This window comes from Salvelinus namaycush, chromosome 3 (assembly GCF_016432855.1).
Source record: "Salvelinus namaycush isolate Seneca chromosome 3, SaNama_1.0, whole genome shotgun sequence".
Lineage (NCBI taxonomy): Eukaryota > Metazoa > Chordata > Actinopteri > Salmoniformes > Salmonidae > Salvelinus > Salvelinus namaycush.
The window spans coordinates 13849091-13863813 of NC_052309.1; the positions used below are offsets into that span (position 1 = coordinate 13849091).

Below are 14723 nucleotides of genomic sequence, written 5' to 3' on the forward strand. Positions count from 1 at the left end.
CTTCCAGGTGGCTGCACATAGTGTTATGAGTCTCTGTCTCTGCTAGTGCTCCAGTGTAGCCTACCACACCCATAGGATTCTGCTACGACTTTATTTTTGTTTCCTTCTGTTTCAGGTTGCTTTGACTTCCAAGCTCCACTTTTGACAAAGTGAAATTCTCCTATCTCCCTTACAGGAAAAACCACATGATTTAACAAGTGGAAAATCACATGATTTCATGTGAAATTTCACATGTGAAATCACGTGAAAACTTGTTTTTGGAACACTTGACATAGCTTTAGTCACAGTCAATAGCCCAAGCATCTAGAAATCATTGATATTGACAGTGCTGCCATATGGTGCATTGAGAGAATGGAGATTCAGTCAGTTCCCACCAAATAAAGGGAAAACCACATCCACAGCAACCTGATGGTAGCAAATAGCTGTTTTATTCCATGGTGCCTGATGTGTCTGTGTTCATTCTCTGTTTACCCCCATCACAGGCTGTCACAACTCCTCTGAGTGTCCCTGCATGGTCAATTACTCCTTCAGAGATCATTACAGTCATCTAAGTAGCTCAATTCATGAAATATATTTCTTTGCACGGAACGAATGTCCGGGTTTGCGTCTTGTCCATGTTGTTGGTGTGCTTCGCGTGTGAAATTGTCTCCCTGAGCACATGGAAAAGTTAAAGTCATCTTTATAATGTTGTTTACAGAGAAATTGAGAGCCTTTGAAATGCTCGCCATTATTTGAAAAGATGACACCATAGTGTTACTGTAGAGAAGTACAATTAGTCAGCCATTCGAGGAACAGTCCCAAAACATACATAGAACGTATGGTACATAGAACACACTGTCCAACCTACTGTTACAGTTACTATCAACCCACTGTTACAGTTACTATCAACCTACTGTTACAGTTACTATCAACCTACTGTTACAGTTACTATCAACCTACTGTTACAGTTACTATCAACCTACTGTTACAGTTACTATCAACCTACTGTTACAGTTACTATCAACCCACTGTTACAGTTACTATCAACCTACTGTTACAGTTAATATCAACCTACTGTTACAGTTACTATCAACCTACTGTTATAGTTACTATCAACCCACTGTTACAGTTACTATCAACCCACTGTTACAGTTACTATCAACCTACTGTTACAGTTACTATCAACCTACTGTTACAGTTACTATCAACCTACTGTTACAGTTACTATCAACCCACTGTTACAGTTACTATCAACCTACTGTTACAGTTACTATCAACCCACTGTTACAGTTACTATCAACCTACTGTTACAGTTACTATCAACCTACTGTTACAGTTACTATCAACTTACTGTTACAGTTACCATCAACCTACTGTTACAGTTACTATCAACCCACTGTTACAGTTACCATCAACTTACTGTTACAGTTACTATCAACCCACTGTTACAGTTACTATCAACCTACTATTACAGTTACTATCAACCTACTGTTACAGTTACCATCAAGCTACTGTTACAGTTACTATCAACCTACTGTTACAGTTACTATCAACCCAATATCAACCCAATGTTACAGTTACTATCAACCTACTGTTACAGTTACTATCAACCTACTGTTACAGTTACTATCAACCTACTGTCACAGTTACTATAAACCTACTGTTACAGTTACTATCAACCCACTGTTACAGTTACTATCAACCTACTGTTACAGTTACTATCAACCCACTGTTACAGTTACTATCAACCTACTGTTACAGTTACTATCAACCTACTGTTACAGTTACTATCAACTTACTGTTACAGTTACTATCAACCTACTGTTACAGTTACCATCAACCTACTGTTACAGTTACTATCAACCTACTGTTACAGTTACTATCAACCCACTGTTACAGTTACTATCAACCTACTGTTACAGTTACTATCAACCTACTGTTACAGTTACTATCAACCCACTGTTACAGTTACTATCAACCTACTGTTACAGTTACCATCAACCTACTGTTACAGTTACTATCAACCTACTGTTACAGTTACTATCAACCTACTGTTACAGTTACTATCAACCCACTGTTACAGTTACTATCAACCTACTGTTACAGTTACTATCAACCTACTGTTACAGTTACTATCAACCTACTGTTACAGTTACTATCAACCTACTGTTACAGTTACTATCAACCCACTGTTACAGTTACCATCAACCTACTGTTACAGTTACTATCAACCTACTGTTACAGTTACTATCAACCCAATATCTACCCAATGTTACAGTTACTATCAACCTACTGTTGCAGTTACTATCAACCTACTGTTACAGTTACTATCAACCTACTGTCACAGTTACTATCAACCTACTGTTACAGTTACTATCAACCCACTGTTACAGTTACTATCAACCTACTGTTACAGTTACTATCAACCCACTGTTACAGTTACTATCAACCTACTGTTACAGTTACTATCAACCTACTGTTACAGTTACTATCAACCTACTGTTACAGTTACTATCAACCTACTGTTACAGTTACTATCAACCTACTGTTACAGTTACTATCAACCCACTGTTACAGTTACTATCAACCTACTGTTACAGTTAATATCAACCTACTGTTACAGTTACTATCAACCTACTGTTATAGTTACTATCAACCCACTGTTACAGTTACTATCAACCCACTGTTACAGTTACTATCAACCTACTGTTACAGTTACTATCAACCTACTGTTACAGTTACTATCAACCTACTGTTACAGTTACTATCAACCCACTGTTACAGTTACTATCAACCTACTGTTACAGTTACTATCAACCCACTGTTACAGTTACTATCAACCTACTGTTACAGTTACTATCAACCTACTGTTACAGTTACTATCAACTTACTGTTACAGTTACCATCAACCTACTGTTACAGTTACTATCAACCCACTGTTACAGTTACCATCAACTTACTGTTACAGTTACTATCAACCCACTGTTACAGTTACTATCAACCTACTATTACAGTTACTATCAACCTACTGTTACAGTTACCATCAAGCTACTGTTACAGTTACTATCAACCTACTGTTACAGTTACTATCAACCCAATATCAACCCAATGTTACAGTTACTATCAACCTACTGTTACAGTTACTATCAACCTACTGTTACAGTTACTATCAACCTACTGTCACAGTTACTATAAACCTACTGTTACAGTTACTATCAACCCACTGTTACAGTTACTATCAACCTACTGTTACAGTTACTATCAACCCACTGTTACAGTTACTATCAACCTACTGTTACAGTTACTATCAACCTACTGTTACAGTTACTATCAACCTACTGTTACAGTTACCATCAACCTACTGTTACAGTTACCATCAACCCACTGTCACAGTTACTATCAACCTACTGTTACAGTTACTATCAACCTACTGTTACAGTTACCATCAACCTACTGTTACAGTTACTATCAACCCACTGTTACAGTTACTATCAACCCACTGTTACAGTTAATATCAACCTACTGTTACAGTTACTATCAACCTACTGTTACAGTTACTATCAACTTACTGTCACAGTTACTATCAACCTACTGTTACAGTTACTATCAACCTACTGTTACAGTTACTATCAACCCACTGTTACAGTTACTATCAACCTACTGTTACAGTTACTATCAACCTACTGTTACAGTTACTATCAATCTACTGTTACAGTTACTATCAATCTACTGTTACAGTTACTATCAACCTACTGTTACAGTTACTATCAACCTACTGTTACAGTTACTATCAACCTACTGTTACAGTTACTATCAACCCACTGTTACAGTTACTATCAACCCACTGTTACAGTTACTATCAACCTACTGTTACAGTTACTATCAACCCACTGTTACAGTTACTATCAACCCACTGTTACAGTTACTATCAACCTACTGTTACAGTTAATATCGACCCAATGTTACAGTTACTATCAACCTACTGTTGCAGTTACTATCAACCTACTGTTACAGTTACTATCAACCTACTGTCACAGTTACTATCAACCTACTGTTACAGTTACTATCAACCTACTGTTACAGTTACTATCAACCTACTGTTACAGTTACTATCAACCTACTGTTACAGTTACTATCAACCTACTGTTACAGTTACTATCAACCCACTGTTACAGTTACTATCAACCTACTGTTACAGTTAATATCAACCTACTGTTACAGTTACTATCAACCTACTGTTACAGTTACTATCAACCCACTGTTACAGTTACTATCAACCCACTGTTACAGTTACTATCAACCTACTGTTACAGTTACTATCAACCTACTGTTACAGTTACTATCAACCTATTGTCACAGTTACTATCAACCTACTGTTACAGTTACTATCAACCCACTGTTACAGTTACTATCAACCTACTGTTACTGTTACTATCAACCCACTGTTACAGTTACTATCAACCTACTGTTACAGTTACTATCAACCTACTGTTACAGTTACTATCAACCTACTGTTACAGTTACCATCAACCTACTGTTACAGTTACTATCAACCCACTGTTACAGTTACTATCAACCCACTGTTACAGTTACTATCAACCTACTGTTACAGTTACTATCAACCTACTGTTACAGTTACCATCAACCTACTGTTACAGTTACTATCAACCTACTGTTACAGTTACTATCAACCCAATATCAACCCAATGTTACAGTTACTATTAACCTACTGTTACAGTTACTATCAACCCACTGTTACAGTTACTATCAACCTACTGTTACAGTTACAATCAACCTACTGTTACAGTTACTATCAACCTACTGTTACAGTTACCATCAACCTACTGTTACAGTTACCATCAACCCACTGTTACAGTTACTATCAACCCACTGTTACAGTTACCATCAACCTACTGTTACAGTTACTATCAACCTACTGTTACAGTTACTATCAACCTACTGTTACAGTTACCATCAACCTACTGTTACAGTTACTATCAACCCACTGTTACAGTTACTATTAACCCACTGTTACAGTTACTATCAACCTACTGTTGCAGTTACTATCAACCTACTGTTACAGTTACTATCAGTCTACTGTTACAGTTACTATCAACCTACTGTTACAGTTACTATCAACCTACTGTTACATTTACTATCAACCCACTGTTACAGTTACTATCAACCCACTGTTACAGTTACTATCAACCTACTGTTACAGTTACTATCAACCCACTGTTACAGCTACTATCAACCTACTGTTACAGTTACTATCAACCCACTGTTACAGTTACTATCAACTTACTGTTGCAGTTACTATCAGTCTACTGTTACAGTTACTATCAACCCACTGTTACAGTTACTATCAGTCCACTGTTACAGTTACTATCAACCTACTGTTACAGTTACTATCAGTCTACTGTTACAGTTACTATCAACCTACTGTTGCAGTTACTATCAATCCACTGTTACAGTTACTATCAGTCTACTGTTACAGTTACTATCAATCCACTGTTACAGTTACTATCAGTCTACTGTTACAGTTACTATCAACCCACTGTTACAGCTACTATCAACCTACTGTTGCAGTTACTATCAACCTAATGTTACAGTTACTATCAACCCACTGTTACAGTTACTATCAACCTACTGTTACAGTTACTATCAACCCACTGTTACAGTTACTATCAATCTATTGTTACAGTTACTTACTCTTATTGTAATAAACTACTGTGGTTGAGATTATAGCATAGCTACATTATATATTCTATAATTTAAAATAAAATAAATGAAACAAATTGTGGCATGTGGTCAGTGGAGGTGCATCAAAAATGAATCAGTTTGCCTGTTGAAGAGCCACACGGTAAAGACAGCTAGTGTGGGAAGGTGTCAGATCTGATTATGCGAGCAGAATTTGTCAGAACTGTTTGTTATTCCTCCACTAATGTTATGTAATGTACTGTACTGTTATTCAATTAATCTGTTTTAGTCCTTCTCAATAACTCTGAATTGTGATGGTGGCAGGTGTTTAACATATCAGGGATCTCTGATTTAGTTATTTTGATTCTCTAGGAGCTCATATATATCAGTTCTTGAACAAACTTTGCAAGTATGCTTTTTCTAAAATTCCCTTCAATTTCTCTTCAGGCTTGTCTGTCTGAGTTAAACTCGGCTCCTTGGCTGAATTTGTTGGGACAAAAGTATGCCCTGAACACACTGGAAAGTGAAATGCCCAGATTTGGAATCCTTTATTTTTATTCTGGGACCACGGATGAAAATGAACAAAAGGCAACAAGTGTTATTTTCATGTATTTTAGCAGTAAACTATTTCATTTTAATTTATCCATTACCAGTTGAACTACACTGAGTGTACTAAACATTAAGAACACCTGCTCTTTCCATGACATAGACTGACCAGGTGAATCCAGGTGAAAGCTATGATCCCTTATTGAACTCATTATTCGGAAGGTGTTCCTAATGTTTGGTATACTCAGTGTATATTACACTTTTCAAAGACTAGCAACGTGCTTTTCAATAAAATGTCTGTTAGTGTTTTCTGGAATGTATTGGTTGTGGATATGATAGGAGGAACCTCACCCATTGAGCAACGAGAGCACTACAGTGGTGTCATGGAGGAGTCCAAGCCACCAGTGGCCAGATTTGACCCTCCTTCTCCTCGCATGTAAATCCACAGCATGCCAGACCTCTTAAAGCAAGATTTGTGCAATTATGTGTGAAGTTGTTTTGGAGTATCTACTTGCAAATTATTTATATGGTGGCACTGGTAAATGAATTGGGATTCATTCAAGGCTTTTACAGTAAGTTTTATTTGTATTCATGGCATGATCATCTGCAAATATCTTGGTTCTTGTAATTGCAAGGATGGCAGTTATTTCACAGGATTGCAGTGCTTTGGATACATTCTGCTTGACATTCCTGTTCTAAACTATTGTAGTGCATTGCTGAGGACCTGACTCCGACAAGCTATTCATTTCAATGGCTTCAGACTGTTTTTATGCTCGAACATGACTGTTTCTTTGCCTCAAAGCCTTGGAATGAGAAGTTAATATACTTCTCTGAAGTATTTGATCACAAAAGAAAAGCCTTACATGAATAAAATTCCCAGAGAGAGTGTTTAGAGGACTCAATGTGAGCATTGTGAAATAGACTGTGATGCCATCGCCAAGTCAAGTGTTTATGTTCCTGGAATGCGTCTTCTCTTTGTAAGATGTGTACTTCATGTTCCATTTTAGGATTAAGGATAACTAGATCTCAAACTGTGATTTGTGAAGACAGTGTCAAATTATTGTATATTTATTTACCTACATTTTTTTTATACAACTCTTGGAATGCTATAGAATGACAGTCATTCCAATGTTATTACATGTTTATAAATGTAACTTGTGAGGATATAATTGCTCTGGAATGGTCCATCATTCCATCAGAAGCTGTCAGACTGTCATCCCACTCTGAGGCTGCAAAATTCATGGAGAACTGAAGCCTGGCAGATTATGGAGAAATCCAATATGGGAGGCATGCCTTTGTTTTGAAGAGCTGTGCTTAAGAGTGTGATCTCCATTGGAATGAGGAGTCTTCTAGAATGGTATACACCTCAGTCCTCTCATGTATTTACCCACTTGGATCTCAGCATACTCCCACCTCACTCTCACTCTCCGCATGTATTTATCCAGCAGGGGCTCCAGGCAGAGCACTCCTGTGTGATTTGGACCCACTGCTCCCTCTCCGGAGGCTGAGGTGTGATTTGGCCACAGAGGACTCCATGTTAATAATAATGTGCCAAAACTCTTCTCCCTTCCTCATGTTGTGTAAGGAAATCTTCCTGTTCAACTCAACTCCCTGTCTAACACATGACACATTTATGATCGGAAAATCTAGGGAAATACTGGGTCAAAGAAAATAGTGCCATTGTCTGAACTTTCTCTGCTCTCTTTTACGCCAATGTCATACAGATATGGCAAATATTGTCTCATTCCACTGGCTGTGTGGGTTGTGTTTGTTCTGTAAGGTGTGTGTGTGGGTGCACAGTACGCACGTGTGCTTGTGTGTCTGTGTGTGCTGTCATGCCCCTAAGCTTTGTGTGGAGGGGAGATTTGTGGGTCATAAGCACGCTGTGCAGATACATGCAACCACTGCCCTCTATTTGCTCTGTCACTATTGTTTTGTTAAAGTCTGAGGGATCCAGACCCTGGATTCAAGCCCTTCTCAGACTGTACTGGTTATCTATTGTAGCTGTCCTATCTCAAGTCTGCTTCAAGGAAGTTTACTTGTGGTAAGAAAACCGTTGGCCAAACGTTGACCATAGACAGGGATTATCAACTATGTTGACATAGGGACCATGATACTGTAACATGAGGTAAACCTCACACACTTTAGATATGGTGGGTTATGACAGGAACTTTATAACTGTTTGCTATAAGACAACACCACTTTCCTGGACTTCTGAGTTAATAATATTCACGACTGATAAAGAAGTCCTCTAAACAGCCATTGTTACATGCGTACGAGACAGGTTTAGAGTGGGTAACATTACCATCATACAGGATTAGAGCTGTAGACTTTAATAATTCACAGTGTTAGTATTGGAGCTGTGATGAATGGGCCTGGTTGTGTTTGTCCTCAGGGCCACAGCATTTTGTGTGGAGGACTCTCCTCTAGCGAACTCCATGCAGATGAACAGTGATGGCCACAGAATCACACCCACCTGAACAGTAAGAACACGCAGTGGAACATGTGATGATCAACGTTAAACATCTAAAGGCCACTCAGAAAATTATATTTTTTTTAATGAAAGGTCTTCATTTATACATGTTATGATTGAGTTGTGCTTGTATCTAATGCATTACTGTATTCATTAGTCACATTTGAAATGATGTGATGATGATGAACTCAATAACCATCATTGTTTGATTGTGTAGTTCAGTCGAGGAAGTGGCAAACACGGAGCAAGTGCTGAACTCGCTGGAGAGGATCATTCTCACCATCTTCCTCACCATCATCATCATCATGACTGTTCTGGGGAACCTGCTGGTGATGGTGGCGCTCTGCAAGGACAGACAGCTACGGTAAGCACACTTCCTGTTTACATGTAAGTCCCATTCTTTCAAATAAAAGTGGTCAGAGGAAAACATGTGGTTTTTACCACAGAAGCTAGGTTTCCATCCAATTGACAATAGATTTTCATGCAAATATTCTAAAATCAGGATAAAAACATATGCGCATTTTCCCACTAGAGATGTGTTTCCATTTGTATCTTATTGCAGATACATTTTATTTTTTATTTTATTTAACTAGGCAAGTCAGTTAAGAACAAATTCTTATTTACAATGACTGCCTACCCCGGTCGAACCTTAACCCGGACGACGCTGTGCCAATTGTGCGCCATTCCCAATCATGGCCGGTTGTGATACAGCCCAGGATTGAACCAGGGTCTCTAGTGATGCTTCTAGCACTGAGATGCAGTGCCTTAGACCGCTGCGCCACTCGGGAGCCCAAAAAGGCTGTGCGTGATGATGTAGTGCACATAAAAATACTGTTAAATTCCCATGTACCGGATAAAAACTACAAGTTAAATGGCATTTTCAACTTTACTGATGGTTTTCTCATGAAAAATGTTGCTTTATATAGTGAGTGTGCCCACTCTGGGTTTGGCACGTGTGCTCTAGCCAACAGCGCACAGGGTACAGATTGAATGCTGTTGGCTAGAGCGCACGTATAGTTTACATGCTGAGATTATTATCAAGCTCATCACGTGCACTTTCACCACCCTGTGAAGTTCATCATCATTTATTTAATCTTAATGCGTTTAAGCCAATTGTGTTGTGACAGGGTAGGGGTGGTATACAGAAGATATCCCTATTTGGTAAAAGACCAAGTCCATATTATGGCAAGAACAACTCAAATAAGCAAAGGGAAACGACAGTCCATCATTACTTTAGAGGACATGAAAGTCAGTCAATACGGAAAATTTCAAGACCTTTCTTCAAGTGCAGTCGCAAAAACCATCAAGTGTTATGATGAAACTGTCTCTCATGAAGACTGCCACAGGAACGGAAGACCCAGAGTTACTTTTGCTGCAGGGGATAAGTTCATTAGAGTTACCAGCCCCAGATATCGTCAATTAACTGCACCTCAGATTGCAGCCCAAATAAATGCTTCACAGAGTTCAAGTAAGAAACACATCTTAACATCAACTGTTCAGAGGAGACTGCGTGAATCAGGCCGTCATGGGTGAATTGCTGCAAATAAACCATTATTAAAGGACACCAATAAGAAGAAGAGACTTGCTTGGGCCAAGAAATACGAGCAATGACCCAAAAACACACATACAGGCTGTGTAAGGGCTATTTGACCAAGAAGGAGAGTGATGGAGTGCTGCATCAGATAACCTGGCCTCCACAATCACCCGACCTCAACCCAATTGAGATGGTTTGGGATGAGTTGGACAGCAGAGTGAAGGAAAAGCAGCCAACAAGTGCTCAGCATATGTGGGAACTTCTTCAAGACTGTTGGAAAAGCATTCCAGGTGACTACCTCATGAAGCTGGTTGAGAGAATGCCAAGCGTGTGCAAAGCTGTCAAAGGGGGGCTACTTTGAAGAATCTAAAATAAAAAATATGTTTTGATTTGTTTAACACTCTTTGGTTACTACATGATTCCATATGTGTTATTTCATAGTTTTGATGTCTTCACTATTATTCTACAATGTAGAAAATAGTAAAAATAAACCCTTGAATGATTAGGTGTGTCCAAACTTTTGACTGGTACTGTATATGAAATGATGTACCAAAAAATTATTGATCAGAATTCAATTGAAGTAGGATGTGTGATGGACAGACTGATGAACAGGCCACTTCCTAGCTATTTGGCGACAAACTAAGTAGCTGTTTTTACATCCGGCACTGGCATCCTTTCTGTCATGTTTTATGTTTAGCGATATGGTATTAAAGGGTAATTCGAGAGAAAAAAGGTTTGTTCTGTCTTGTGCAGATCAGTTGACAATTCTAACAGATAACAAAAATATAATTATCTTTGCATTCAACTCATGTGCCTTTCTGGAAATAAATCTAAATGTTTTTGTCCCTCGTCTCACTCTAGGAAAAAGAAGACCAATTACTTCATAGTGTCTTTGGCGTTTGCAGACCTCCTGGTTGCTGTGGTTGTCATGCCGTTTGCAGCCATTGAGTTGACCACAAGTCAGTGGCGGTACGGGGAGATATTCTGTCTGGTTCGGACCTCACTGGACGTGCTGCTGACCACTGCATCTATCCTACACCTGTGCTGCATAGCACTGGACAGGTGAGCAATGAACATAGTGAAAAACATCCCTTTACTCATGTAAACATTTGTAAATATGTCAGCCAGCTATTGCAAACTTTTTCCACGCACCTATCCAATTCACCTTGATGCATCCGTTCAGCCTAATAGCCCTACGCCTCTGTTAGCACCCAGCTGTATTAGAATTAGCATGTGTCTTGGATGGCCCTCTAGCACCTCTTTGTTGTTGTTCTTTGTCCATAGCATATGGCAGCCTGTCATGGCTGACAGATGAGCAGTTATGTTGTCTTGTCCTGCACCATACAGTGAAAAGCCACTGTAGTGAGTCACCTGCTAGCTCAGCCCCTCGCTCCAAACACAAAAATGATTTCTGCTTCTCCACAGGACCAATCATTCTTTTAGCTTCCCTGGGTGGAAATATGAGACATGAGTCATGACAAGAGGCCTGATTGGTCGTTAGAATTATAGTTATCTTTTTTAATGTAGCGTATGAAGTGATGAGTCACTGCTTGTCTTTCTTATCCACCTACACTGAGTGTACAAAACATTAGGAACACCTGCTCTTTCCATGACATAAACTGACCAGGTGAATCCAGGTGAAAGCTATGATCCCTTATTGATGTCACTTATTAAATCCACTTCAATCAGCGTAGATGAAGGGGAGGAGACAGGTAATTATTTTAAATTTGTAAGCCTTGAGACAATTGAGACATGGATTGTGTATGTGTGCCATTCAGAGGGTGAATGGGCAAGACAAAAGATTTAAGTACCTTTGAACAGGATATGGTAGTAGGTGCAAGCCGCACCGGATTGAGTGTGTCAAGAACCGCAACGCTTTTCACGCTCAGCAGCTTCTCGTGTGTATCAAAAATTATCCACCACCCATAGGACATCCAGCAAACTTGACACATCTGTGGAAGCGTTGGAGTCAACATGGGCCAGCATCCCTGTGGAACACTTTCGACACCTTGTAGAGTCCATGCCCTGACGAATTGAGACTGTTCTGAGGACAAAAGTGGGTGCAACTCAATATTTGGAAGGTGTTCCTAATATTTTGGACACTATACAAAGGGCTAAAGCCACCATACATGGTGAATTCAATAGAGGATGTCAACTTTGTTTATTATTTGGTTATGCAAGTCATGAGATTATTTTAAAGAATACGGAATTAGGAATGAGTCACCATTGGCAATATTTTGGTATGTACATATTAGGTAGATATTTGTGGCCTGTAGATAGAATTCAGAAAAACACCATCAATAGATTGTTTTTTTTACCTCAGTTGAATCTATGATGTTATGGATGTTGTTAGAATGTTGTTATAATGTTGTTATATTCTATTGATAGGTACTACGCAATCTGCTGCCAACCGCTGGTGTACAGGAATAAAATGACGCCCTTGAGAGTGGCCCTGATGCTGGGAGGATGCTGGGTCATCCCCTCCTTCATCTCCTTCCTTCCCATCATGCAAAGTTGGCACGCCATCGGCATAGAGGACATTGTAAGTCTATAAGCAGCTGTGTTCTTCCTGTCTGTCTGATGGTTCTACTACAGACAGTGGCTTGCTCTTTAGTCTTATTCATTACATCTAAATCCTTTTTATACTAAATCATTTTGTTGATCCTTGAAAATGTGAACAGGACACATGTTCAGTGAAGGACACATGGTTAAACCAACAAGCATAACATATTTCAAATTCATTGGATGGCGATGTAGTAGTCAGTTCAAGCATCATGCTCTTTGGGGAGAGCAAACTTACACAAGCCATTTTCTAGTTCTAAAAACAGCACTATGACTCATTGTTTCATCTTTGACACCTGAAAAAACTTCCCTCTGTCAAACTGATGTTTGTTTACAAATGTCAAATTACCCATATAAGTGCCTTCTTAGTGCACTCAATAATCGTAAGACTAAAGCCACTAATACCATTTACATAGACAGACATAAACACCAGGCATACAGCCTCTTGCTCTGAGACCTAAACACCGGAGTCAGTGCTGAGCACAATCCACAGCTACCAGTTTATGAACACAAATAATACGTCTACCTGTTCGAAGTTTGTTGTAAGAGAGTCAGGAAATGGACATTAGGCAGTCAGTTGTTGCACTCTCTCTATTTATATACTGTTGGTTGAATGAGAAACATGTGTGTAACTATTGCATATGTGGATGTGGATACTACAGAACGTGCATGCCTCTTCCTGTATGTGGATCGGCTTGTTAACGGATTGTTCTCTCTCTGCACGCTGCCTTCAGATAGAGCAGAGGAAGTTTAGCGGCAACAGCAACGAGACCAACTGTGTATTCGTGGTGAACCGTCCGTATGCTCTCATCTGCTCCACCGTGGCCTTCTACGTTCCTCTGAGCCTCATGGTCCTGGCCTACCAGCGCATCTACGTCACCGCCATGGGCCACGTGCGGCAGATTGGCACGCTGCAGCGGGCAGGCTCCGCCCCCTACTCGGCGCCCCCCCAGCACTACCTCAGCTCCGAGCAGCAGGGCTCCAGTCGCATGCGCATAGAGACCAAGGCTGCCAAGACCCTGGCTGTCATCATGGGCTGCTTCTGTCTCTGCTGGGCCCCCTTCTTCATCACCAACGTGGTGGACCCCTTCATCCACTACAGTGTGCCCTGGCAGATGTGGACCGCCTGGCTGTGGCTTGGCTATATTAACTCTGGCCTTAACCCATTTCTCTACGCCTTCCTGAACCGGGCCTTCAGACGGGCCTTCCTCATGATACTGTGTTGTGGTAATGAGAGATACGTACGCCAGGGGAGCTATGGCCCCACCAGACACTACTCTGGATCTGTCAACGGGACCTCCATCGCGCTCAGGTAAGGAACTGATACTGGACCCCCCACCCATGTCCTCCCTTTTATCAACTAGCCCTGAATTAAGATCATTCTCTCTCAGGTACAGGTGCATCATCTTCTCTCAGGTAGGTGGGTTATGTGGAATATCTGTTGTCTAATCATACTTAAAATACATTTTTAAGACATTGACAAAAACGTTTGGGGTTTGGAGGGAAAATCTGGTTATTCTCCAACTCCCATCAGGGTAATCAAATAATTAATATTTAGATCAGATTTCGAGATGTTGGATATTAAATGTGTTGAATGTCTGTGTGTTATTTTAACATTTTTCTTAGTTATCCGTGGTTCAGCGCTGTTATGAGGTGTTTTTATTGTCAGAAGCTCAGTGTAGCTGGTGCATGAAGTCAGGCGCAGGAGAGAAAAATGAGTGAGCAACGTACTTTACTCAAACTATAAAGGCACAAGGTAAACAAATACACTTGACCAATAACCAACGGTAATAATTACGCACGGGTGAACACAGCACCCGTCGAAAAACCAGCCATCATAACCAAACTGAACATAGAATTATCATGCACAACAAACATGGGGGAAACAGAGGGTTAAATACAAGAACATGTAATTGGATAATGAAAACC

General features: G+C 39.8%; 1 protein-coding gene across 1 annotated transcript in view; it reads left to right on the forward strand.

The window, feature by feature from the left end:
• Positions 1-6557: 6557 nt before the first annotated feature.
• The window catches only part of LOC120044809 (5-hydroxytryptamine receptor 4-like), a 16046-nt gene continuing 7880 nt past the window's right edge, over positions 6558-14723 (forward strand). Inside the window, exons 1-6 of the mRNA XM_038989480.1 lie at positions 6558-6661; positions 8916-9062; positions 11094-11294; positions 12621-12774; positions 13529-14106; positions 14192-14210. Of these exons, the coding sequence (XP_038845408.1) occupies positions 6558-6661; positions 8916-9062; positions 11094-11294; positions 12621-12774; positions 13529-14106; positions 14192-14210 (1203 nt within the window). The remainder of the gene's footprint in view (positions 6662-8915; positions 9063-11093; positions 11295-12620; positions 12775-13528; positions 14107-14191; positions 14211-14723) is intronic.